We start from the raw sequence: 26,955 nt of genomic DNA, 5'->3' as shown, positions 1-26,955 counted from the left end.
CAAGCCGGCCATTAAATGGCTTTAGTCTTTCTTTTCATTACATGTAATCTTTTTTGATTAATATAAGGGTCACGCCCAAATTTTCCCTAAAAAAAAAAGAGGAAGATTATCTAAACACTTAAAGCTTCAGATTAACTACGAGAATGTAAAATATTTTGTTGCATTTCCATCATTTAGGACAGTTTTATTACAGCTAGCTAAAAGTATTTATTAATACAAAAATTTATTAGAAGCCGTGAAAAATAGGAAGAAAATTTTCATTTGGGACGACTTTTTTGTTGCTTCTTAAACAATTTTCTAGTACAACAAATATAATTTTTATATTTTAAAGAGCAGTAAAAAAACAGTCACAAACAAAGCCTTAATTGAATAGAAATTTAAACATTTATAGTTTAGGCCCAATTTTAATATCACTTAGGCTTGGTATGATATAACTTTTTTACTGTTTTCAAAAAATAACTTTTTAGCACAAATATTTTTTGAATTAAGTTAATTTAAAAAGTAGTAAAAAAACTATCACAAATGAAACAATGTTTCACTCTCTAATAAGCAAATTTAGGCTTTATTTAGAACAACTTTTTTATTGCTTTCTAAAATAATCTTTTTAAAATAAAGTTGAACATTGTTAGTTTTAGACATAATATAAATAATCAAATAATTTTAATATTATATTCATCCTAAAATAAATAAATAAAAAATTTAAATTCATCCTACTTAACGTTTTTTCTAAAAAACCCGCGTACACATCTGCCCTGATCACAATAATTTGTTTGCTTACCATTTAAGTCCTTAGTATCTTTACATATTGCACGATTGTTCACTAGCCAAAAAATAATATAATAAATGCCGGTATACAAAACACAAAGACTATTCTACCCCCAACAAAAATTCCTCTCCAGTCTCTCCTTCCACTCTCATCGCGAAACCCTTTCGGCTAAACCCAATGCTCTTCTCTCCCATCTTCCTCCTCCCAGATCCCCCACACGATCTCCTCCAAACTCGCCGGAATCCCTTCCATCTCTCCCACATCCGGCGCATCGGCGACAGCATCCAGCAGTTCCTGCAACCCCACGATCCGGCGGCTAACATCCCTCCGTATCTCGCGCACCGGCGCATAAAATCCCGGCACACCGTCAAGGCGGAGAAGCGCCGCCATGAGCTCCTCCGAGATCCTGAGTCGCTCCCTCGGATCGCGGCGGATGGCATCGACGGTATCCTGCCGGCGAATCAGATGCTCGAGTCGGTCGGCTTCGCCGGCGGCGGACCGGATCCGGTCTATTTGGGTGCGGACGAGTTTCCGGCGGTAGGCGGATTGGATCTTGACGGCGGCGGCGGAGATGCAGGAGAGGGGGAGGATGACAGGGACCTGAATTGGGGTTTGGTTTGAGGGGAATTCGACGGGGATGGAAGTGATTTGGGGGCGGATGGGAGGGGTAGCTTCCTCATTTTGAGAGAAGTCGGAGTAGGAGAAGGAAGAGAAGTCGAAGTAGATGGAGTACATCTGCTGAAAGGGATAATTAGGTTATTAGAACTGACAGGGGAAGTTTTGTGAACTGGGTGATTGGCAATTTGGCATGGAGACTTCTGGAAGTGTGGCGGAAATAATGATGTCGAGTAGTGGATAGCTTTTTTTTTATTTGTCAAAGAAATGCAGTAGTTAAGAATGTTGATTTTTTTTTCCTTATTTAAATATGTTAATTAAATAGTTCATATTAATCCCATTAATTATATACCATTTATTTAATATTTGAGTTCATTAACGAGTTTAAAATTGAATAATTTTGGACTCATTAAATTTGTATCATCGAGCAAATTGATTTAATTATAAATATATAAAATTTGAAGATCGTTTGGTCCATCAATATCCTAAAGTTTTTTAATACTTCAAATGCTTGTTTTGAGTTCATTTGGATTCAAACGAAATATTGTTTGTGTCATTGAGTTTCTCTTATTGAGATATTCAGTTTGATTATGTTGATTGAAATTAGAGTTTGGATAGTCCTAAATTTAATTTTAAAAAATAGTTGAAGTACTATCTCAAGAGTTGTGAGATTCAAGAGAATTTTCAATCATATCATGTGCATGTATCAATTATTTTCAGTATCATGTATATAAAGTATTATATAATGTAATTTATGCAATTTATTACGTATTTTAATATTATATACATATGAAAGTAATGTATGCAGACATTCGACAACCTGTAATGTTTATCTCTATATTCAATCTTGTAGGCCAATCCTATAGTCTCAATCATATTAATAATCATGTTTTCAGAAATTAATCTCATATCACATATTATAAATCAAGTAACTTTCATGTAAGAAGTAGACACTTCCTTCATGTTGGTATGTCATATTTATATTACTTAGAATTATATCACAAATCTTATTTTAAAAAAAGTCTATCAGCCCACCCTCATATATAAGATAATGTCTCAAGCCAACATGAATCAGTCAGTTATTTTCGGCCAGCCTTTCTTACTTTTACACATTTCACATCATAAGAATTAACATAATAACAAATATCATATACACCAAAGGCAACTGTCATTATACTTATCATTATGCTCGTAGTAAGACAAAAATATATATTTAACTAAATGAAAAATAAATATATACATATTATGTATTTCATATCCAACTGCAGGACTATACTAATATATGATCATTGTATGCTTAGTATTATACTGTTCATTTCAAATAAAATGACATATACAAATAAAATACCTGATAAAATTTTAATATTAACCATTCAAAACATTCAGGATAACGATATCTATTATTTATCAAAAGTTACATTGTATAAAATCATTATAATGAGAGATATTGTATTTTTTTTATCAAATTTAGAGGGAAAAAAAAGATAAAACATAATATTATTGAAAAAAGGCTTAGGGTTAACGTTACCTACCACGATCAAGATATTTTTTACAACTGCAACATCAACCTACCATCTTGTACAGGGTAATACCTCAACCACATTAATCAATTAATCATTTATAGCCAGCTTTTTTTACTTTTATACATATTCCACATCATCATAGGAAATATAATAGCAAACATCATACTCACTAAATGCAGCTATTTCTCTCTCTCTTCTATGGCCAAGTAAAGAATGGGGAGGGGATGAAGTGAGTGAGGGTTTTAATCTAATGGTTTTAGATATGTTTATTCAAATAAAAAAAAATAGTCCTAATATCATAACATGCACTTCAGGCCCAATGCTACAATGCTCCCTCAAATTCTAAAAATTTGAGAGCTTATGCCCCAGAAGATTAGCCTCCCAGTGCTCACTCAACCAATTTCTTGGAAATTGGGAAATTAAATTCATGGCTATTACAATGCCAAGCTTTTCTAAAAAAGTTAATACTTGTTATCAGCACCAATACTAATGCTCGTTGTGGTGGCCAATAAGATAGATCCTAACCATTGAAAAATATCGATTCTTGTCATCATCAAAAAGATTAATTCCCATTATTTGCACGTACAACATTGGTGTCTACTATCACCATTAAGATTGTTTCTCATCGGGGGTACAAATCTTGATGATACTTGTCAGTACTTTTAGACACCTATCGTTGTTACAAACACGTACCAACACCAACACCAACACATGAAGTCTTTATTGACTCAATATTGTACAAAAATATTGCATAAATACAATAAATAAGTTCATAGTAGTAGCTCATAGAAAAAATCCGACATTCTCACCTCATCTTGTCATGAAGTTTTCAACAATCAATTGTTTGACTTTGGCTATGAATTTCAAGCATTTCATACATAGGTCTCTAAAAATTCTTTAGGCTTCGTTTGAGACGGCTTTTTTACTGCTTTCTAAAATGGAATTTTAGTACAAAATTTTTTATTTTTGTACTAAAACTCCGTTTTAGAAAGCAGTAAAAAAGCCGTCACAAACGAAGCCTTAGTCTCCATCAAATCCTTAATAGGACCTGCTACGCTGCAAGTAAATTGTGAGTGGTCAGTTTAGAGAATCATTGGGATTTCAGGGATCTAGATGAGCTGATCTTATGATACCTTGTTTATGCTTTCTCTCTCTCTATATATATCATATACATTTTGGCTTCGAAAGGTTTTTCAGGATGAGCGAATGAGGATACTTTATTATTTCGTTAGATTGATGGTTTTCTGCGTCCTTAAGCATCCCTTTGAGTATAAGTGACGCAACACTAGTCACTCAAACTCTTGATCAATTCTTAGCATTCCTTTAGCGACCTTATTTAAAAATTGATTGTGTAGTAATCTAACACTTATCTTTGCTGTCATAACTTACGTTTTATTTGGGACGGCATTCTTATTGCATTGTAAAACTATTTTTTATTAAAAAATCCTTTAAAACAGGAAAAAAAAAAAAACAAAGGTCTAAAATTGTTCCAAACTAAGTCATAGTATTAGGGTGTGTTGATTATGAAGTAGTCAATTTTCGGGAAATATATAGCTTACTGTAAATAATCTTGAAGGAAGCTAAAAGACCTGCCAATATTGCTACTTGCAAAATCAAGTGAATGATGAATCTTAAGGGAAACAAATCTTCTCTCTCTCTCCCCCATTCTATTAGGGTGTGTTAGGCTTCAATCCAGTTGATTGAAAAATTAGCTCATTATATTCTTCAATATAGTTTGTAATTTGATCTTCATTCGTAAATTGAAACCATTCATATACCTCAATTGCCATTTGTTAGAATTAGAAAAACTTCAAACATTAAAATTGATTGGGTTCATCATAATCATCATTGTTGTCGTCATCATCATAATTTTTTATTTTTATTATTAATAATTTTGTCAAGCAAGCACTAGCTGGCTAACCATTGGCTCACAATTCTGCATAAGACTACAGCTAATACTAAGATTTCTTTTGAGACGGCTTTCTTATTGCTTCTTAAAGCATCATTTTAACATAAAAATTATAAAAAATTATTTTAAAAAGAAATAGAAAAGCTGTCACAAAGCCTAAATATATATATACCATTAATAGTTTAAAGAGTTTTGTTAAATTTAAATTCTGTATAAACCTAACATATATATAATTTTCAAAGTATATATACTCCATTAATTTGATATTCATGCATCATTGTTTGCATGTCATTACTCTTTATTTGAAATAGCTATAAATTAATTTGTGTTTCAAACTCCAAAAATACCTTCAAAATCATTCAAAAATAGAGATTACATCAGTTCGCATTCAAAAGAGAAGAAAAATGAAATGATCACATTCTGAAAACTGTTTTCCACTACAAACAACCAAATTAATGAGCCCTAAGTAAGCTCTTTTCAGTCGTTTGTATCCAAGAAACATTTGTTCTATACATTTTAAACTAAATCTGGAATAGAAATACGACAAATTATCTCTCAAGCGTTTGATATAAAGTTCTTGATGGCCCTTAAAAAGGCCAATGCTGTCCATCAGTCATAAGTCCTTACAGAAATAAAATATAGAAGAGTCATCATAAAAAATGAATCCAATCAAATAAAAAAAAGACAAATGATAACAAACCTGCAGCAAAACAGCACTGTGGTTGTACCATTACAAAAAGAATAAAGTTTAGATTTGTACAAACACACCTGGTAATGTATCCCAGATTATCTTATGCTGATCAATCCACATAAAAAGGCCAATAACTTGGATTTACCCAAGTTTTCCCACAGCTTTCTTGAGCTTAAGGCTGGCTTTATTTCTTGAGCTAAAGCTAGCTTTCCTGTCAAGTTCAAGAAAGCTGTGGAAAAATATGAGGCAACCCAGCTCTTGAAGCATGAGATTTCAATAGCACCTTAGACCCTCAACGCTTGAACTGATCAAGTAATGAAATCTATAGTTTACAACAAAGTAAGAAGAAAGTGGAAGCTGAGCACACGAGGAAAGAGGAGAAATGGAAGAGAGCTCAGTAATGCTCGTAACCTTAGGCCCCCTAACTTAAATAAAAGCCATGTAAGGGGTTCCTCACAGCCCATTATATAGAAGGAATGTCTAAACGATTTACATGTGGTAAAATAGTTCATCTCGAAGCAGCAGAGAATGTCAATTGAAATGACAAGTCTTATTAGGGCGATAGTGAAGGAAATCTGAGTTTTTATCTCTAATATATGTTAATTAATTTGAGTAAATATTCTTAAAATATTTTTTAGAATTACAAACATATCATATAATTTTTATATATTTAATATTTAAATTATATAATATTTTTATCTCAATTGCATTATATATATATACACACACACACATACATTTTATTTTAAACAGTTTGATATTAATAATATTTTTATGCAATTTAAAATTTAACTATTATGTAAATAAACATTAAAATTTAAATATTAAATACATAAATACACATAAATCCTCTAATATTTTTCTTAGCAAAATAGATTCAACAAGGGTTTATTTCTCATATTCTAAGATTTTTTTTTTTAATTACAAGCTAAATATTTTCCTTTCTTGAGCAACATAAATTATTTTTCTTATCAATTTGATCTTCTTAAATAGTTTGTCAACTTTAATTTAATCAAAGGTTTCGTTTGAAGCAACTTTCTAATTATTTTCTAAAAAAACTTTTTAATAAAAAAAATTTTAATTCAATTTTTTTTTTGATTAAAATATTACTTTATAAAACATTAAGAAAACTGTTTCAAAGAAATCCTAAGAAACAAAATAATATGTACATTTCATACGTATTGTGCATTCAATTTCTAAGCTTCGCTGCTCAAGTGCTCAATTCATAGTTTAGAAGAGATTTTTATGCCATTTGGAGTTATGACGTTATGCATGCATGCCATGGCTCATTCATCTTAGCGTGCAGTAGAAAAATGTGGTGAAGTGATCCCCATTTAATAACAATTCTTACGTATATTATGAAAGTAATAATATCCCACCCTTATTGCTTTACGTTTGGACAATAAAATTTTTTAAAATAATTATAATACATAGAAAATTATTAAAAAATGAAAGAAACCTTATAACAGCCATGAAAACTAGGTGAAAGTAGAAGAGGATGGGAGGAATTAATTGAGGGAGAAATTAAAGAGTTCATGAATAGTAAGCGAAAAGGAGAGGAAACCTTAGTGAGAGAGAGGGAGAAAAGCGTGGAGCAGGTGAGAATGAATAGTATTTGTATAAGGGATTACAGCGACGGGTAAAAAGCTGGCGAGCTCCATGTTCCTGGGCGACACAGGGCATGGGCCTCCATGCATGCTTGTTGAAGATGAGGACATGGATACCACTGTTCCAAGGTCATTGTGAGCCGCAGGAGTCAGACCTATATATTCTTCTCTTTGCTTAGCACTAGCTAGATGGCTAGGAATGTATATATACATTTTTTTTTTGGGTAAAAATGTATATTTACATGAAAATGCTAAATTATTATTATTATTATTTGTTCAATTCATAGTAGAACTATTATAAAATTTTTCTGTTTCGATACTTGTTAGTTATGTATTAGAGTTGTATTCGAGCTTAAGTCATATTTCACTTAATTTAAAGTTGACTACTTATTTGAGTTTAACTTCAAACTCGAGCTCAAAGTTTATAGGAAAAATAGAATTGTAATGTTTTTTATTAAGAGATCATTTGGTTGCTTGAAAAAAAAAATGTAGGGTAAAAACATACGTAAAATGAAGGCGGTGCAAAATGAATACTTTGAAGTTGTCTCATGTAAAGTGAATTCATGGATTTACTTTTTTTTTTTTTTTAATTGATTTGTAGTGAAGTGAATGTAATGTAAAGTGTAAAAAAATTTGTGGTCGGGGTGTCCGGCACCAGAAGTAGAGGGAGGCGACTGGCTGCTAGCTGTTGGCGGAGGAGGGCAGCAGCAAGTGTTGGAGGGCTGGTGATGATGGTTGACACTGGCAGATGGCTGATTGTGGTGGCGGCTAGCTGTGAGGGCTGGTAGTGGTGAAGGGTCAGTAGTGGTGGACGATGTAGAAAGGTGGCAGCCAGCTGCTTGGCGGCCGACAGGTGGTGCGTTAGTAGTGCATTTGAAAATCACGTAAATCTAAGGAATATCAAATACACCGAAAATGCACTAGCTGTTATATTTGGAATGCACTCATTTTACACCTTGCATTCCTTTTACTTCAAATCAAACACCAATATTTTTAAAACCCTTGTGTTTGAAATATTTTACACCATAAATATAGCAAACCAGATAGCCACTAATTTGAATAATATGTTGATGTAATAAGGCCCATTTATATGCAATGAAAGAGACTAATAAAAAAATCCTAATATAAATACTTCTAATAGTAAGAATATATTACAATAATAATGGCTATAAATTTTATATATCATAAATCTTAGATACTTATTCTAACCTTTTAAGGGGATTATCAATTATTCTAGTATTACTAAGAGAAGCATGCATGCATGCTTAAAAACATAAGCTGCATACTTAAATTAAAAGAACAAACATCATTAAGGAGAATTAGCCACTTCAACATCCACAGAAATAAGATAAAAGATCATAATATTTCATTTTAAAGTGAGAGGTTAATTCAAACTGCAACACTATAATCATACCATCCATTGAAATAATCATATCAACAAAATCTAAGGAAAGTATAATACGCCCAACAAGATTGCACTTAAGAAAAAAATTTGGAGTTGTGATCACTGATCAGGTGAAATACACGTAAGGAAAGCATAGCAGAAAACTTCTCAAATTAAGTATGAGGTGCCTATTTAAGGAGAGATTATTACGTGCGGACATCAAACACAATTTACTGTCCATAGGCAAATTAGGTGCAGTCACATCATTCAGTACTGAGCAGTACCGAGCTCGGTACCGATCAGTACTGAGCCGCGGTACCAAGTTGGGGGTGACATGGCGCATTTTCATTGAGCTCCGGATGGCGTTCGGTGTCCGCATAGAATAATTCATTAGACCCCTAGCTATAACACTTTTAAAGGTTTCGTTTAGAACTGCTTTCTTATTACTTCTTAAAGCAACTTTTTAGTGTAAAAATTAAATATTTTATACTAAAAAACTTCATTAAGAAGCAATAAAAAAACCATCCCAAGCAAATAAAAACTTCAAAAATTATCAAAATCCGTCAGAAAATTCGTCAAAAAATCTATTTGAAAATTAGTCAGAAATATTTCATCGTTGATACGTTATCAAAAAATTATCTTGATCGGGCATGAATCTCGATGCAAAATCAAGTTGGAAACTTCCGAAATTAAAATTGGGACCATCCGAACTCCGATTTCAACAAACTTACAGTCGAACTGAGCATCTCGAAAATACAAACCCAACAACACCAAAGTCGACTCAATCCAAGCCCAAATGAGTCCAAATTAAGGACCTGAAGCATTGTTAGAAGCTTCGTACCACAGTTTGAGTTACCAAATGGTTTTCAAACATGAAGAGCTTATAATCAAATCGAGCAACTCGACGAGACAAATCCAACAAGCCCAAGATCACCAAATTCTGAAATCATCAAGACCTCCAAATGTCTGATGAACGGTCCATGATCAAGGGATTCAATATCGGTCGTCCATCCAACCACTCCACATTTACCCCTGATCTCTCACCTATTTATGAGTCATGTCACTCCAGAAAAACTAGAAATAGACCCCTCATTTCTCTTGAAAGGGGATCCAAGCATGAAGAGAAGGAGGAAGAAGAGAAGAAAGAGAAGGAAGAAGCTCCTCCTCGACCACCGCCTGAGCTTTGCTGGACCACCACTTGAGGCCATCACCTTCGCCAGACCACCGCTGGAGGCCCTCACCTTCGCCGGACCACCGCCGGAGGCCCTCACTTCCACCGGACCACCACTTAAGGCCCGCACCACCGCCTGACATCGTTACTCCGCCAAACCACAACTTGAGGCCCTCACCTCCGCCGAACCACCGCTTGATGTCGTTGCTCCGCCGGACCACCACTTGAAGCCCTCACCTCCACCGAACCGCCACTTGAGGCACTGTGCTCCACCAGGACACCACCTGAGGCCCGGACTTCTGCTGGGCCACCACCTGATGCCCAGAGTACTGCCCTACTACAACGGACTTTCTGACCCCGGTCTCCTGCTGACTACGTTCCTTCTACTCCGGCGGCTACTATGTTCATTTCGACCTCCATCAACATACAATGGTCTTTCTGACCCCGGTCGATCTTCTGCCGACTACGGTCCTTCGGCCTTCGTCGCCTACTATGATCCTTCCGACCTACATCAACAGACAACAGTCTTTTTGACCCTGATCTCCTGCCGACTACGGTCCTTCCGACATCCGTCACCTACTATGGTCCTTCCAACCTTCATCACCAGACAACGATCTTTCCGACCTCCATCCCATCGACTATGGTCGTGCCAACAAAATAAACACATCTATTGTAACTCCCACCATGTAATGCACTCTATATGATGTACATTTGATACATCAAGCCAAGGCCTTCTCCCAAGGAAGGGCCTCATTTGTAATCTGCTGTAAATACTAGTGGATTCATTCAAACTGGGCTAGACCCCGTGGTTTTTCCCCTTTTCAGGGGTTTCCACATAAAAGCTCTGGTGTCTCTTATAAACGCTACACCCTCTCACTTATCTGATTGTGTGCTGGATCTTCGTACAATACTAAGTCGTTAAACTATATATTTCTCTACCGCCGCGAATACTCCAGGACGCAACAATCGTAATCCGTCAGAATTCCGACGAAAAATAATCTTTCGGAAATCCACTAGAAAATCCTTCGATGATGGACAATTTTTCTGCAATGCATACCACTTTTTGAATATCATTATTAGTCATTTTGTTAACTAGAGCAATAATTTTCTCATATTCATACCGTATTAATTATCAAAACATCATTTTTCTGCGCGCTCAGTAAAATCATTTGCTTTAATTACAAATACAAGCTCAGATGCAAGTTGAATTATGGAGAGCGACAAAAGGGGGGAGTAATTGAGAAAAACAAGGATATAGAGAAGGATTAGATTTATATTTTTTGTTTATTATATGTTAGTTTATAATGTTAAAAATTTGGACTTTTGATCTTATAATATTTTTTAATGTAATGAGATATGTTTTCAAATTGTTTTTTTTTTAATGGGAGATTTACATACATACCACATTATTTTATGCTATTTACATATCTAAAACCCAAAACTTTAATATTACATTCTTAATACTCATATAAAATTTTAATATTAAATATATCACTCATATATTTTATTTTTACCACTTATATCACCTCACCCTATAAACTTTAATATGTAAATCCCTTTTTTGTTGATAAAATCTAAAAAGCACTTGCATATTAATTCAAAGAAAATATTACAAGAAGATGTCACTTCGGGGTTTCGCATCCTTCTGGTGCGGGCACTCTCAAGGAAGCCTCCGCCTCCTTTGTTTAGTTTATTTTGTGTGTGATTTTCTCTTCGCTTTCTAGGTTTTCCTCCTCCGGCCCTTGTGGCTGGGATGGCAGTGAAACCTTGGGTGGACCCTAGTTTTTTGGTGGGGTCGACTAAATCATGCTCTTTTGTGAAAGTTTTGTCTGGTTATGCCTCTTATGCTTAGTTTCGTGATCTCAAACCCTCTTCGTTTCTTGGAGAGGTTCTCGCGCTTGCAACTCCTTTACAGTTCACATTGGTTGGTTGTTTTCCCTCTCGGCATCCGAGTCTCGATGCTATTTGAAAGTTTTTCTTTGCTCTTAAGCTTAATGGTAATTTTTCTGTTACTTTGATGGATCAATATCATGTGTTGATTAAGTTGGTGAATGACTTAGTCTATAACATAGTTTTTTCTTTTAGATCATATTTTGCCAACAATTGTTACACGAAGTTGATCAAATGGTCTCCTCTTCTTGATATTGGTATGAAGTCTCTTATCATACCTATATGAATTTCTTTCCCCAACTTGCGACCACATTTTTTTCACCCTGTATTCTTCATGGATTGAGTTCCTTATTTGACTGTCCACTGAAGGTGGATCATGCGACCTATGTTGGCTATTCCGTCCCTCTGTTGCACGTGTGTTAGTCGAGCTTGACATTACTAGAAAAAATTCTGATAAAGTTTGGATTGGTCATGAAAAGCTTGGTTATGTTTGGCTAGCATGTGGTGATTGAGGAGTTTCCCCATTTGTGCCCAATGTAAATCGATAGGTCATTTGTCGGGTGATTGTCGTTCTTTTTAATACGGTATTTGACTCGGTTATTCATGAGATTGGTGTGGACAGTGCTCTTGTTATGGATAATGGCAATGATAACTTTGAGGACGTTGTTCTTGTTGCAAAGACAGGGTTTGATGTCTTGCATGCGGTTCATTTTTCTTGAATTGATGAGGGTGTTGTGGTGGTTGAGCCAAACCCTGGTTTAGGCCATTTGGTAGCTTGCCCTATTGCTTTTCCTATCTCTAATGTTGTTTTGGTTTCTGTGTCGAACTCTTGTTTAGTCAATTTGGTAGCTAGTCCTAATGCCTCTCCTGATTTTAATGTTGTCGGTGTTGGTGAAGTTGCAGTTTTTCACCCTGGGGACCGTGAGTTTGACTTCCCTACTGCTGCGAGTGGTGAGGTTCATCTAGTCTCTCCCGTTTGTTCTTGTGAACATTTTCCTGATGGTGTGGAACTTGAGGCTGAGGATGTGCCTATATTTGTTATTTCTAATAATGCCTTGTTAGCTCACCTTGCTTGTAATTCGGGAGATCATGGTGATTGGTTAGATGATAATTCTTCAGCTGGTGGGGAGGGAATCTTCTTTTTTTGTAGGAAGTATGTGCTGAATGATATTAATTTTTGCTTCCTTTTTTGGGTGTTATCTTCTTGCAGCCCTAGACTGTTCCTAGGCTTTTTTTGTACTCTTAGACTAAGGAATCACCGACTCTTAGATTTTTTTTTTCTCTTGTAGCTCTTTTGAGCATTAGAGAGCTGGAGGTTCCTTCTAAGGATCTTGTACCCCCTTTTTGATATTAACGCGTAGGACCCCCTGTGAGTTTTAACCATTAAAAAAAATATTATTCAAGTTGCTGACGATGATTTTTTTAATAAGATTAGTAGATGTAGACATCGTAAATCCAAAAAAAAAAAAAGAGTTTTCTTTTTGGATTTGGATGTCTTTTTGTTGTTGGGATCTCTTTGGTGGGGTTGTCTTGTTCTGTTGAAGTTTTATGGTTGTTTTGGTGGATAGGTTGGTAGTTTTGGTTGGTGGCTTGCCTTTGCGGTTTTTGACGGTTTGGGCAATGATGTGACGACTTTCTACTCACCTCCTGCTCAGTTCTAGCTTGTTGGCAACCATTGATAGTGCTTCCTCTACTTCTGTTTGCATCATCATTGGTTTGGACTGCTGCTTGCTTCCTTCTCTGGATGGTCCTTGCCTAGCTCTTGGGTGGTTGCATATAGCTTCTTGCCAACAACTGAGCCCAAATTGCTTTTATCTTTCATTTTTTGCTGTCTATTCTTTATGTTGCAGCATTGTATTTTATCTTTGTCCTTTGTTGATCTTGTTTGTATCCTTCTTCTATTAATGTAATTTTATATTTTGGAAAAAAAAAAGAAAGATAAGATTACAAGAATCCAATAAGTATATTTTTGCAGCAATTTTTTACCGTTGAAGTTGGTTAAAGAAAATGATGTGCTTGCCTTCTGCATTTCTACAATAAGATACCAATTTTCTTACAAGATGACAGAATAAAACTCGCATTAATTTAAAAAGCTTTAGAAGATTACATAATGTTGCAGCCCTGAAAGAACATACAGATGTTTTTTTAGGATAACTAATCTCTAATTTTCTTCATTAATAACTAACATGCTTTAAGCTGCATTCTTCCTCTTAGCTTCAAAACAAGGACAAAATTCACCCACTTTGGTTTCTCAGTTAAGTGAGTCGTAATAATTTTTGCATATCGAAAAAATAGATTAGCAATAGTTTCCTTGTCAAAATGAACATTAAGAAGAGGCTCTACAGCTGCTTGTATGTACTTCACCACAATTTTCCCTCTTAAAATATAATCAGGCTGTAAATTATTCAGTTCGTCTTCAAAAGGATCCCAACTTGACTCGAAAGTTTCGACATTGTCAAGATAAAAGAACCCTTCTTTTTGATCAATAATGGATTTCAATTCCTCTATAGTTGGTGCGTAATATGGAAAATTGATGGCATTTCGATCTGCTTTTCTTGCAAGTCCCTAAGAAAATCAGAGTAAATGTTATGAAATTTGGAAAATGAAACAAATCATAACCGTAATTGTAATGCCCCTGAATTAAATTTGAAAGAACTGTTTATTTATCATTTTAAGAAACTCCGCATGCAGTTAAGTGTGCTCATCCCGGAGAAATTCTAGATGGCTGAAATCCTGGGAAGTAACACCACAAGGATAAAACTATGAGATCCTTAAGCTAAAACAGACAATATCTCAATAGTTAAGAGTTTGGGTTGTTACAGTATCAGACAAATACATATATGTATATAATGATCATTCATTAAAAAATATTGATAATTTATCAATTTTTGATAATCTATGATTGTTATAAGCAGTTAACGACATGATTATAATGATCAATTATTAAAAAAAAAATATTGATAGTTTATCAAATTTTCATAATCCATGATTGTTATAAGAAGTTAAGGACATGATTACCGAATTCTATCATTTGTAAGAGATTCAGAATTAAAAGAATAAGATAATTTCTTACCTCAGAAATCATATCATTTAATGCCAATCTTAAAAGCCCCAACATATAGAACGAATCTTTATACTCTGAATTATTTACTCTTCCTGCAATTGTTAGCACCATTCTTCCTCCAAAAATTAGTTCTTTGGATCTTAATTTAAGGAAGGTTGAAAAATCCTCTTTGAATTGTTCCGAGTACAAATTTTCCTTCTTCAGTTCATCAAAAGTGCTTTCATCATCAACCATTCTTGGCACCTACATATTCTTGTTAGTTTAAGCACAATTATTGTATGAATGAGGATGCAAAGAGTTTTGATATTTCAAATAATTATATTTAAATTTCTCTTATGTATCATTACTGCGTCCAATCTAATTTTGTTCGTGTCCTACGTTGCAATTTGTAGCTAATTTGAAAAAAATTAACTAACCTGTGAAAGCCACATTTGACTATAAGAAGAGTGAAAGAAATGAACGCTCTTAGAAGGAAAAAGCCGAGTGTAGAATGATCCTGGGGATCCAGCGACATAAAATGGCACAACGTTCTCCCCCTTGTCCTCCTTAATTTGCTTCTTATAATCCATCAATGAACGAAAGATATTGTTGAAATCATTTCCAGGCAGATCATTCAAAAATATTTGTATTTCTGATTCATGGCTGATATCTAACCGTCGACTAAGGTCATGGATAACGCTAATGATCTCAGAGATCACCAAAAATGTGTTGGGGCCCGACGAGCAACCCAAGTCAGCTGCTACAAATTTCATGGGGAAAAGAGTTCTATAGACTTCTCTTATAGCTTCTTCTACTATTGGCTTTGCTTTCAAAATTACCTTTGCCTGTTGAAAATGACAAGGTCATTAGTATTACTGGATATTAATGCTAATTATTTAAAATTACGTACTTGAACAATGGAGTTTTTAGCATAGCTTGTCTCTCCAGTTCCTCCCACCATATGCACAATTTGTTCGACCTTAGCGGAAAGAGGTTTTTCCCCCATTTATGGTTATTATTGTACTGCCGAATCTCTTTGAAATCTCGTTATGATTCTCTTCTTTATTCTTCACTTCAGCTTTGACTGGTTCTCTAATGGTGGCCTGAACCTTATATGCTTCTTGCTAATTTGCAATGGTAAGAATTTGTATCAAGAGGGGGTTAATATATTATATATATACAGATATATTCGAATTACAATAGAAGGGATATACTTGGGCCTGTTTGGATGCAGGATTTATGCCGGATTTAAGCAAGGCTTGAGCTAAATCCTGCCAAACGCCAAGAAAAAGCAAGAGTTAAATCTCACTGTAAGTATAAATTTCACTTCACTGCATTTTCGGCCTTTTTCTACTAAATCCCGGCCCGGATTTCTTCAATCCGATAGATTGGCGGATTTAAGAGATTTTGATCAAGAAACTGCACAGAAGGGGTGTATGATCGTTACCTTTGCAGCGAGCGAGCTACAGTTGTTATTTCCGATCCGACATAGTCGAACTATGGCGACTTCCAGTCCAACAGGAAGGATCGTCGAAGGAGGCGAAGAAGCTAGCGCCTCATGCAGGAAAAGTCGAACAGGTTGAAGGAGGCGAAGAAGTTAGCGAAGTCGAACGGCAACGAAGCTGTTGAAATGAGTAAAAACAAGCCGTATTCAGGCGCAAGGAGAGATTGCCTAGAGGCAATGGCATATATAGAAGAACTCCTTATTTTTAATTTGGAATTATTTTAATTAATTTATAATATAAATAATTAATTAGATAATTAGTGGTACAAAACTTAATCAAATAAATAGTTTAAAATATAAATGTGATTGTATAAACACATTTTCATGATGAAATGAAAGAAATTTTTTAGACGAATTTATTTTTTCAATGCTCGATTTGCTTCAGTAGCACTATGGAATTTTGTTGTTTTAAAAGTTTAAATTAGAAGATTAAATTGGAAAAAATTTCAAAATGAAATCTTAAAATTTATCTGCCATAAGTCAACACAATAAGACTTATCTATTAACAAGTCATATCCAAGAGAAATTATTACGTGTGTAGTTCGGATGCGTCCGGACTCCAATAAAAATACTACATGCATGTGTTCTTGTAAACTCTACACACTATGCACATATTACAAAATTATGTACATAATGTATAAAAACTTATATACATAATATACATACAGTGTGTACAAAATTTGTAAACAATGTGTACAAAAATACGTGTCACATTTTTATTGGAGTTCGGACATAACTCTACGTCCAGACTCCGCACGTAATAATTTCTCCATAACCAATGAGGTTGTGAAAAATGTCTTTAAAGCGAGAGATTATTCTGTGCAGACACCGGACGTAACTCTAAGTCCTGACTCCACAATAATAATTTTCAGTGGTTATGGGTCCATTTTATTCTAGTGTGAGTGAGGCACATATGCAAGCATTATGAGAGACATAAGTGAGGCATGATTTGAAGTAACATGATCATCATGATTTTAACTCTTAGGTTTGGTGATAATCACAATTATAACTTAGACTAATTCCTAGTTTAGTTTACCTTCCATGCTAAAAGGATATTAGACTTGTAACAATAATATCTACTTTTACAGTAAATAGAATACCTATGACTCGAATAGGATCTGATTTTTATTTTATTTTATTTTATTTTTGACTCGAATAGGATCTGATGAGAATTATAAATGTGATTAACTTTATTGATATTTAGAAGATTGAAAAAGAGATTTAGGAATTTAATTTGGAATGAAAATTGATAAGGATTGAATTTCCCTTGAGGTCACAATAGCAACTAAACTCACTGTATAATGGAAAAAAAATTGAAGCTCTTAGAGTGCTGCCTCTAAAATCTTAGAGGAATTAATAGTTTTTTTTTTTTTTAGTTTTGGGCCAACCACAAAGTTAATTTGATTAATTTTTTGGAGTTATATCCAACTTGAAGAATAAGCGGGTCTTCGAATTTTTGGAGCCAATTTAATTCAATTGTCGATCGTTCATCGAATCGTTACTAAGATCCAATATCACATTCAAATGTGATAATATTTTAAATAATGACAATCAATAATAACAACTCCAAAATTTCAGCACCATCTTTTCATTTCAATTGCTATTCAAATCGGTTCAAATTAGGGATGTCAAAAGTTGACACGATCCGAAAATCTGAATTGAATATGACACAAAATTTTTAGGTCAACCCATTTTAAGAACGGGTGGGATTCAAATCCCAATTTTAGACCCTTTTCAAATTTCGGGTCGGATTCGGGTCAACCCGAAAACCCTGTTTTGACCCAGAAAATCGGGTTCGACTGATTAGAAAGTCTTGCTCAAAGACGTGTGCGCAGAGTTCTAAACCACCCAAAAATCACAGCTGAAGTTGCGTTCTTAGAAGAAGAAATCATCGTTGCCCGGCTTCTCTTGAACCGATGAAAGATCTGGTGATGGTCTCCACAGGCTAGACTTACGACAAGTCTTCTATTCTCCGATGTCCGGGAACAAGACTTGCCCTGTAACCGGATAGGTGCTCTCAAGTGCCGATCTCATCCTCAATTCCATCATTCGAAAGCTGATCAGCTTTTACTGCCATGAAAATACCATTTTGACTGCTCAACAGTGTAAGGTGCAGAAGAGGGATTTATCAAAGACACTCTCCCTGCTCCTTTGGCGGCGGTTGGAGCCATTAGGATGGTCACCACTGTCATTATAGGAAAATTAGTCGCCGGAGAGTCGAAGAAGAAGAATATGGCTTCTTACGAGTAAGAATGCTCCAAAATCGAATATTTTTTAACAAAATCTCCTTGGTCGAGGCTGACACGATCAGTTGGTTACTTCTTCGCTCTCGTGTAGTAAGATGCACAATTATGCGTTATTGGGCGACAACGGGTTGGTAGGCCGTGCCTGGTTGATCCGGGTCTGAAGTAGATCGTGTTCGTGTCCGAGAAAAAGACTTTTAAAAAACATGGGTTCGATTTTAATCGGGTCAACTAGTGTCAGGTGAGTTTCGAGTTAGATCTAAATTTGACCCGTGACCCGATTTTGACAAACATTTTCATTTTAAGGGTTGAGCAATTAAAAAAAAATCAATCAATTCATATTCTTAAATGCAATTTTTTGATTGTGTTGAGTTGTTTGATCATTGATGATTGATTCAACCATCTAATTTGATCCAATTTGCATGACTAGAAATCTCACTCATAATTTCAAAAAAAAATCTTAATATATTTAATAATCTCTAATACTTCTTATTGCATAATATAAATTAAGTATTATAAGCAAACATTTTCTATTAAGATAATCTAATGAAAAATCATTAGGACAAACTGAAAATTCTTAAATTTATTTTAAGATAAGTATTATATACTATTTATTGATTTAGAAAAAGCATATGATAAAGTTCCAAGAGAAGTGCTATGGAGAGTTCTTGAAAAGAAAGGAGTCATTAATGCTTATATTCAAATCATTAAAGATATGTATGCATGAGCTATTACTTGTGTTAAAACACAAGGTGGATTGACCAAGTATTTCCTTATTTCGGTTGGGTTACATCAAGGATCAGCCTTAAGCCCATATCTTTTTGCTTTAGTCATGGATGTTCTCACTAGACATTTGCAAGAGGATATACCTTGGTGTATGCTTTTTGCTGATGATATTCTTCTTGTTGATAAGACAAGAGAGGGAGTTGAAGGTAAACTTGAATTATGGAGGTCAACATTAGAAACTAAAGGTTTTCGCTTGAGTAGATCTAAAACGAAATATATGGAGTGTAATTTTAGTAGTAATAGACCTACTGAAGGGATTGTGACTTTGGGCGATCAAGTCATTAATAAGAGTACACGTTTTAGATATCTTGGATCAATTGTTCAAAGTGATGGTGAAATAGATGGGGATATTATCAACAGAATTCAAGTTGGATGGTTGAAGTGGAGGAATGCATCGGGCTTGTTATGTGATAGAAATGTACCCCTCAAACTTAAGGGAAAATTCTATAAGATGGTAATGAGGCCTGCAATGCTTTATGGTGCCGAATGTTGGCCATTAAAAGAGAAGCATAATACTAAGTTAAGTGTGGCAGAGATGAGAATGCTCAGGTGGATGAGTGGCTTTACCCTTAGAGATAGGATACGAAATGAGCATATACGTGAAAAGGTTGGAGTAGCTCCAGTAGAAGATAAAATTAGAGAGAGTCGCCTTAGATGGTTTGGTCACATAAAACGACGGCCTTTCGATGACCCGGTTAGGAGAGTAGAGGTATTAGATTTGACTTATGTTAAGAAAGGTAGGGGTAGACCTAAAAAGACTTGGTTAGAAAATATTAGGAATGACCTTTCTTTATTAGATTTAAACGAGAATTTGACTTTTAATAGGACACAATGGAGAAAAAGGATTCATGTAGCCGACCCCACGTAGTGGGATAAAGGCTTGATGTTGTTGTTGTTGTTGTATAATCTTATTGATGTTTATGCTCATTAGAAGCAATAAGCAATTATTTGAGAAAGTTTATTTGATTTCATTTAGTTGGTTTATTTTATTTTAGTTTGCTACTTCTTTAATTGCAATTAGAGCATGCTTATAATGTTGGCCTTATGAAATTGTATTTATTTCTTAATGATCATTATGCCCATATGATTGTTTTGAGAATAGGTTGTCTTAGCTATTGGATACCTTAAAGATCAACCCTTATGTTCAATTGAAGGTTACCTACAGTTCTTATTGGGTTGTTATGTAACATTAATGGTTCAATTCATTTGATTCGAATGATTTCAATCTTGGTAGATTGATGCATAATTGTAGGGCCTCTCTTTATCACCAAGATTGTAATGGTTCAATTCATTTGAGTTGAAAAACAAAAACGAAAAGAAAAGAAAATTATTATCTACAGCACTCAGCCACCCATATTAAATTATTGATGATAACCCATCATAGAGAAAAAACTTCCAACCACATAATGAAAAAAAAAAATTTACATACATACCACTTTATTTCATGTTATTTACATATCTAACATCCAAAATATTAATATTACATGCCTACCATCCTTATAAAATTTTAATATCAAATATATCACTCATATAACTCATTCATATCATTTATACCATCATATAAATTTTAATATTTCATTCTATGCATCTAAATTTGTTCTAAGAGTGGTAGATATGAAATATTAATGTTTTAGGTATTAGATATGTAAATAGCATGAAAAAAGTGGTATATATATATATGTAAATCCCAAAAAAAAAAAAGTTTTACCTGCCAATGTAGCCCGGGCCCACTCTATAGGTTCGATTAGCTAGAAGACTACCATTCGAACATTTAAGAAAAGAAATATGTGGCTCACCAGGTAGCCGTAACTTTAATCAATATTTCAATAATTATTGAGCAAGAAAAGACTGTAATCAGTCCTATTGGTCCATTGGCTAATGGTGTGTTCGTCCTGTTATGGCTTCAATCATCGGATTCCATCGATGAACTTTCTTCATGCTTATAAATGGTATTCAGACCACTGTATCCTCGCTTGCAATCTGTTATAGAGGACTAATATTGCTCAGTTATTTTCAACGTTATTCTTATTTAAGAAAAGAAATGTGGTACAACTTTGGGTGCAACTGAGTCAATTCAGCTCGGGAGCTGACGATTCGAGTTTAGCTCAAATACGGAGGTCAACGACATACGGAGGTTGGGAGGGAGATGATGGAGCTTCATAAGACAGAGGTCGACGCTGCTGCTTGGGACGACGAAGGTGGTGCTTGGGACGACGAAGGTCGACGCTACTAGCCTACTCGGGAGGAGCTTGACGAGCCTCTTAATGTGAAATGAGTCGAGCTCAAGCTCAAGCTCGGTATTTGACAGCCATGCTCGACTCAAATGCCCCTTAGCTCGAGCTCGACTCGACTCGACTCGTTTGCACCCCTTGGTACAACAACGATTGGGCGGTGGTCCAAGGCATTTGATTCTCATGTGGAGCTTTGAGATAGTTGTTTTAAAAGTCAAGTCATGCATAAAATGATGATCTATTTATTAATTTTTGAGAGCAACATGCTGGTAAATATTGAGAAAATAAAAAAACACTTCATCGAAGGGATGATATTGATTTCGTTCATCATACAATTTTTGATCAAAATTTTGACGTCTTTAATGTTGTTGGAATTAAGCTATCATAGGCTCATTGGGCTCATCATTTCGAGCCGATTGAATTGATTATAACCATGTCAAGTTTTAAAATCATTTGTGTTATATCTGAATAGGATTTGTCCAGTCCAAACGAGACCGAGTGAGTAAATAGCCAAACTCCTTCTTCCCTTCATCATGCACGCAAGCACTTGAGCGGACCTTCGCCTCTTTTGCACGCGAGCAACCTAAGCATCTCCCAGTCGCGATTCCCTCACTCTAATCGTACAAATAACGAGATTTCTCTGCCTTTTTGAAATCTTCCCACTCTTGCCAATCTACCTCTATCAATTAAACGCCATAGGCAACTTAGGGAATCATTTTTTACTTTCTTTTTTCTCCCTTGTATCTGCCGTCAAGCCTCCTTATTCGTTTCTTTCTCTCCACAACAGCCATCAAAGTTACTTCTCCCCTCCTTTCTCTCTTCATCGAGGGAAGGCTTTTCTTATTATTTTCCTCTTTCTCTTGAATCAAGTTTGATTCTTTCTTTCAGTAAGTGATTATTGATACATCACAAAAATTCGTCTTGATCATGCAAGAATATTGATGCATATTCAAGTTGGAAACTTTGAAAATTAAATTCAGGACAATATGAACTCCAATTTCAACGAACTTATAGTCAAACTGAATGCCTTGATGAGAAGAACCCAACGACACCAAAATCGGTCAAATATGAGCCCAAATGTGTCCAAATCGAGGGTTCAAATCTTAATTGGAAGCTTCAAAGCTTAAATTGGATTATCAAATGATATATAAATATGGAATGCTTATAGACAAGTCGAGCAGCTAGGTGAGATAAATCCAACGAGCCCAAGATTGTTGAATTCTGCCTAAGTGCTCCAGATCTTCTCCATATTTACAGGACATGCCACTCTTAAAAATCTATAAAAATACCTCCACTCTTTACATGATGGGGGGACTTTTGGTTGGATATTGGAGAGAGCTATGAGGCATCAAGAACTCCAACACCACAGCCGACAAACCTCCATCGACCATTGCTTGACTGCCGATCGTCGCCGGACTTCCACCTGATCATTGTCGACCTTCGCTAGGCCCCCGAACACTACCATACTTTGACCCAATCATCGTTGGACCACCATCAGACTACCTCATGTCCGCTGACCACCATCGGACTTCCACCCGATTGTCAATTGCTGCTGGATGCTTACCACTGGCGCCACTTGCCAACTAAGATACCTCAGACTACTGTCACCCGTCAATTAAGATCCGTTTGACCACCATCTCCCGCCGACTACTGTCCTTCTAGCCACTATTTTCCCGTTGATTACAGTCTCTCTAGCCAACATTACCCGTCGATTATGGTCCCTATGACCAATATTGCCTACCGACTACGATTCCTTCGACCACCATTGTGTGTCGGTTACAGTCACTTTGGCCACTTACTAGGGTCTTTCTTACCACTATCACTCACTGACTACGACCCCTGTAACCACCGCCACTTGCAGAATGTGGTCCCTATGACAAACCGTTGCCCACCAACTACGATCCCTCCGACCAATGCCGCTTGCTAACTATGGTCCCTGTAACTTCTGCCACCTGTCGACCATGGTCCCTCGGACCACCATCGCCCATCGTCTACGGTCCTTCTAACTTCCGTCGCCTACTGGCTATGGTGTGTCTGACCACTGTTGCCAATCAACTGTGGTGTCATATATAATGCCTATTGGTTATTCATAAAAGCATTTATCATGTATGATTATATATATGTCGGTAGAACCCTATTAGTTTTTGGATAGTCGGGGTCGATAGGCCTCCAGAGTGACGACTCCATAGAAAATCATTGAATTTCTTTGGGTTGATATTTACCTTATATGTGATGGGTATATGATAAACGGATAATAATTATATATGCAATAAAATATGAGTGAGTGTGAATGGGAAACAATATATGACTTACATGTCATTGTGAGGTACAAGGACAACCAGTGTGTTGCACTTATAAACAATATAATAATTTGTCATCAATAACTAATTGACATATTTACATGTATGCTAGAATACATTGTAGAAAATATAGCATATCTAATGGCGGTTTTTGATGTATATATATATATATATATATATTCTGTTGTATCACTTGTATATGCATGTTTTCTTTTTGAATACAAAATAGGTCTTCCTATCATGTATAGTCGAGGTGTACCGTCTTCCGGATCGACTCGGGGTGTGATTTGATCCTCCAATTAACTACCCAAAAAATTTCACTATGCTTCATGCTCTTGATATATGTTTAATTATTTTTTTGTCATTTTGTTTTTCCCAACTAGTCGATTGATCTAATTATAGTTTTATTGAAATCCAAATTTGAGTGATCTTGAAATTAATTTAAATATGCATCAACATTTGAATATGAAATTGATTATTTATCATGTATGATATCTATTTTAAGAGAAGTATAATTACTACATGCCAAAAAATGGTGGTGATCGTTGATGGCGATAACTGGTGGTGGTCATTAGTAGTAATAGCCAAAAAATGCTAATAGCTCTTTAGTTTTCTTTACTATTGGACCTCCTCCTTCATGTAGAAAATGAGATTCTATTTTTAGATTTTGAGATCAATATTTTTATTATTTGAACCAAAATTCAAAATACTCAATCATAAAATTCATATCAATTCTCTTGATCACAAAGTTTTTTTTTTTTGGCATTTTAATGCCTTAATGTTGTCTGAATTTAACGATCTTGGGCTTGCAAGATTTATCTCGTTAAGCCGTTTGACTCTATTATAAGCATGTCATATTTGAAATTTAGATGATCATGCTTTTAATTTTAAGATTATCTAAAAAATCATACAAATCATGACTTTTTTAAAGTTATATCAATAATATTAAAAGAATACTTTCCCATGAAAAAATAATATTATTATTTCCATCTCCAACAGGCTGCATTACTGAGTCGCAAAAAAATGCTAAATACATTTTCCTATTAAAAAATAAAGGAACGGTCTTATTTTTCTCCTTGCGAAAAACGGCAGGGGTATATGACTGACCGAATACTTGCCTCGCCAGTTGCCACCTATCAATACAGAGCGAGAGAGGCAGAGAGCTGTCGAGATCACAGGCCTCTCGTCGTTCTCTTTAAACACCAAGCTTCTTCCCCTCTCATTGGCATCCTCTGGCTCACATTGAGTTCCGTTCCCAGGTTTGTTTTCTAAACCTCATTCGGCCAAGTTCCTCTTTTTTTTTTTTCTGTTTTGCTTGGCAAGCTCTACTATTTTTCTTCCTTGTCGGCCATTGGGACCTTTACCTAGTATTTTCTTTTCTTTCCTTGACAAAAAGATAGATCTGAAAAAGATGGAGGTTTTACTGTTCGTAAACCTTTAGGTCTTTTCCTTGCACTCTTTTGCTTTAGCTCGGCATCTCTTTCATAGATTTTGTGTTCAGGTCCAGCTAGCTTGACATCTGGTGCCATTTTTATTGTGCTTGAGCAATTTTTTTAAAAACTCTAGGAATATTTGTGCCATTAAGCTTTGTACCAAACACAAAAGCTACAACCATTAGGGTTTGGGTATAGCTGAACAACTTCTTAAGCATTTGGTCAAGATTTTCTCTGTATTGCTCTGCATAGATACTGACACAACTCTAATAATGTAAAGTAAAGACGCTACATAGAGCATAAAATAACAAGTGAGCTAGCTGTCCCAAAAAGCATTCGTTGAGCTCCTAGTCTTTTTTTCAGATTCAAACCTCTGACTTCTTGGTCCAACTCAAAATGAGGTTAGTTTGCTTTTCCTTCTCACTCTTGGCTCGCATTTAAGTTACTAGTTTCAAAAATTTCCAGACCTGCAAATTCCATTAATGTAGAGAGAGTTGGTGGAAAGATAATCAAATAGTTGCTGTTGGAATTTCTTTTGTATCATTCATTTTAAAATTTCATATGTTTATATTAATGAAATTGCATTCCTTTTTTACACAATGACTTCAGTCATAGAATTGTTTTAATTTGCTCAGATACTTATAGTTGGTTAGTCTGTAAAAACTTGTAGGAATAAAGGAAATTTGATCACCAGAGAGAAACAAGGAAGATTGTGAGGGAAATGGCTCTGACCACTGTGTTTGTAATCAGTAGCATACTTACCATATGCATCTCTCAAATTACAGCTCAATCCCCGCCATCGCCGCTGCTCCCTCCCTCCCCCTCTCCTGCCCCAGCTCCAGCTCCTAACCATGTGAATCTCACTAATCTCCTCTCTTTCGCCGGCCCCTTCCATACTTTCCTCAATCTCCTCATTCAAACCAATGTCATACAAACCTTTCAAAACCAAGCCAACAACTCTGATCAAGGCATCACCATCTTTGTCCCAAATGACTCAGCCTTCTCCAAACTCGAAAAGCCTTCTCTCTCAAACCTCACCAAGAAACAGCTTAAGTCTCTTCTCCTCTACCATGCATTCCCAAAATTCTATTCCCTCTCAGACTTCAATAACCTGAGTACCCATAACCCGGTGAGCACATTTGCAGGTCGGCAATACACTCTGAACATTACAGATACAAATGGGCTTATCCATGTCGGTTCGGACTGGTCCAACCCCAAGATCAGCAGCAGTGTCTACTCTACTGATCCTGCTGCTGTTTACGAAGTGAATAGCGTTCTTCTTCCGAAGGCCATTGTTACTACAGCTCCAGCTCTCACACCAGCTCCAGCTCCAGCTCCTGATCTCACCCCATCTTCGGACTTGTCACCAGCAGGCCAAAAGGGAAGCGGAGCTGCTCCAAAATCCTCAGAATCAGGAAACACTAATTCTTCTTCGCGTAATATTGCTGCAGGTGCGGTGGTCCGTTTGTTTGCAGTAGTGTTGGGTGCCATTTTGCTTTGAGCTTTAGTTTCATGGAATATATATTTTGGTAGGAAATAGCTTAGTTGATGGAAGTGAGGGTTTTGTATGTTGAATATGATGAAGCTTATGTTAGTTTCTTTCTTCTTTTTAACATTGGAATCGCATGGAGAAGCACTCTTGTTAAATGGCTTTTACATGTTGGACTTCTAGTTCCTTATATTATGTGGATTTCAAAGCTTGATCTCTGGTTAAGGTATCATGCATGCTTCAGTTTTAGTAATTCAAAGCAGCCATGTGTCAGTGGAAATAAAATCTCTTCTTAGTCAAAGGATAAAAGGCCTGAGAGATCCAAAGAATTTTACACAACTGAAATGATTAAGAATTTATTCAAAGAAGG

At 35.5% G+C, this 26,955-nt stretch overlaps 3 protein-coding genes across 4 annotated transcripts; 1 reads left to right on the top strand and 2 right to left on the bottom strand.

Annotated features, from left to right (window-relative positions):
• Positions 1-753: 753 nt before the first annotated feature.
• On the bottom strand, positions 754-1,524 carry LOC110097805 (BAG family molecular chaperone regulator 5, mitochondrial-like). The gene has a single exon (XM_020824378.2). The coding sequence runs from the start codon at positions 1,499-1,501 to the stop codon at positions 935-937; it is 567 nt and encodes a 188-aa protein (XP_020680037.1). The 5' UTR covers positions 1,502-1,524; the 3' UTR covers positions 754-934.
• Positions 1,525-13,604: 12,080 nt separating this feature from the next.
• Positions 13,605-15,872, bottom strand: LOC110097803 (anthranilate O-methyltransferase 3). Of its 2 annotated transcripts, XM_028696795.1 has the most exons (5): positions 15,814-15,872; positions 15,510-15,723; positions 15,037-15,444; positions 14,630-14,863; positions 13,605-14,121 (listed from the first exon to the last, which is right to left on the bottom strand). In XM_028696795.1, exons 2-5 carry the CDS (start codon positions 15,603-15,605, stop codon positions 13,738-13,740), a joined length of 1,122 nt encoding a protein of 373 aa, XP_028552628.1. In that variant the 5' UTR covers positions 15,606-15,723; positions 15,814-15,872; the 3' UTR covers positions 13,605-13,737. The 2 variants fall into 2 exon arrangements, with proteins under 2 accessions (XP_028552628.1, XP_028552629.1); XM_028696796.1 differs by having other exon boundaries at positions 15,510-15,866.
• An 8,913-nt stretch (positions 15,873-24,785) lies between these two features.
• On the top strand, positions 24,786-26,752 carry LOC110097788 (fasciclin-like arabinogalactan protein 7). Its single transcript, XM_020824351.2, has 2 exons — positions 24,786-24,922; positions 25,767-26,752. The coding sequence occupies exon 2, from the start codon at positions 25,818-25,820 to the stop codon at positions 26,595-26,597; it is 780 nt and encodes a 259-aa protein (XP_020680010.1). The 5' UTR covers positions 24,786-24,922; positions 25,767-25,817; the 3' UTR covers positions 26,598-26,752.
• Positions 26,753-26,955: the final 203 nt, after the last annotated feature.

This window comes from Dendrobium catenatum, unplaced genomic scaffold (assembly GCF_001605985.2).
Source record: "Dendrobium catenatum unplaced genomic scaffold, ASM160598v2 fragScaff_scaffold_847, whole genome shotgun sequence".
In the NCBI taxonomy this organism is placed as follows: domain Eukaryota; kingdom Viridiplantae; phylum Streptophyta; class Magnoliopsida; order Asparagales; family Orchidaceae; genus Dendrobium; species Dendrobium catenatum.
This window is presented reverse-complemented; position numbering and strand designations above follow the sequence as displayed.

Coding starts and splice junctions, on each gene's coding strand:
- LOC110097805 (XM_020824378.2), bottom strand. CDS start 1,501: ATGTACTCCATCTACTTCGACTTCTCTTCCTTCTCCTACTCCGACTTC.
- LOC110097803 (XM_028696795.1), bottom strand. CDS start 15,605: ATGGGGGAAAAACCTCTTTCCGCTAAGGTCGAACAAATTGTGCATATG. Junction 14,864..15,036: donor GTCAAATGTGGCTTTCACAG/GTTAGTTAATTT, acceptor AAGAATATGTAG/GTGCCAAGAATGGTTGATGA. Junction 14,122..14,629: donor TAAATGATATGATTTCTGAG/GTAAGAAATTAT, acceptor TGATTTTCTTAG/GGACTTGCAAGAAAAGCAGA.
- LOC110097788 (XM_020824351.2), top strand. CDS start 25,818: ATGGCTCTGACCACTGTGTTTGTAATCAGTAGCATACTTACCATATGC.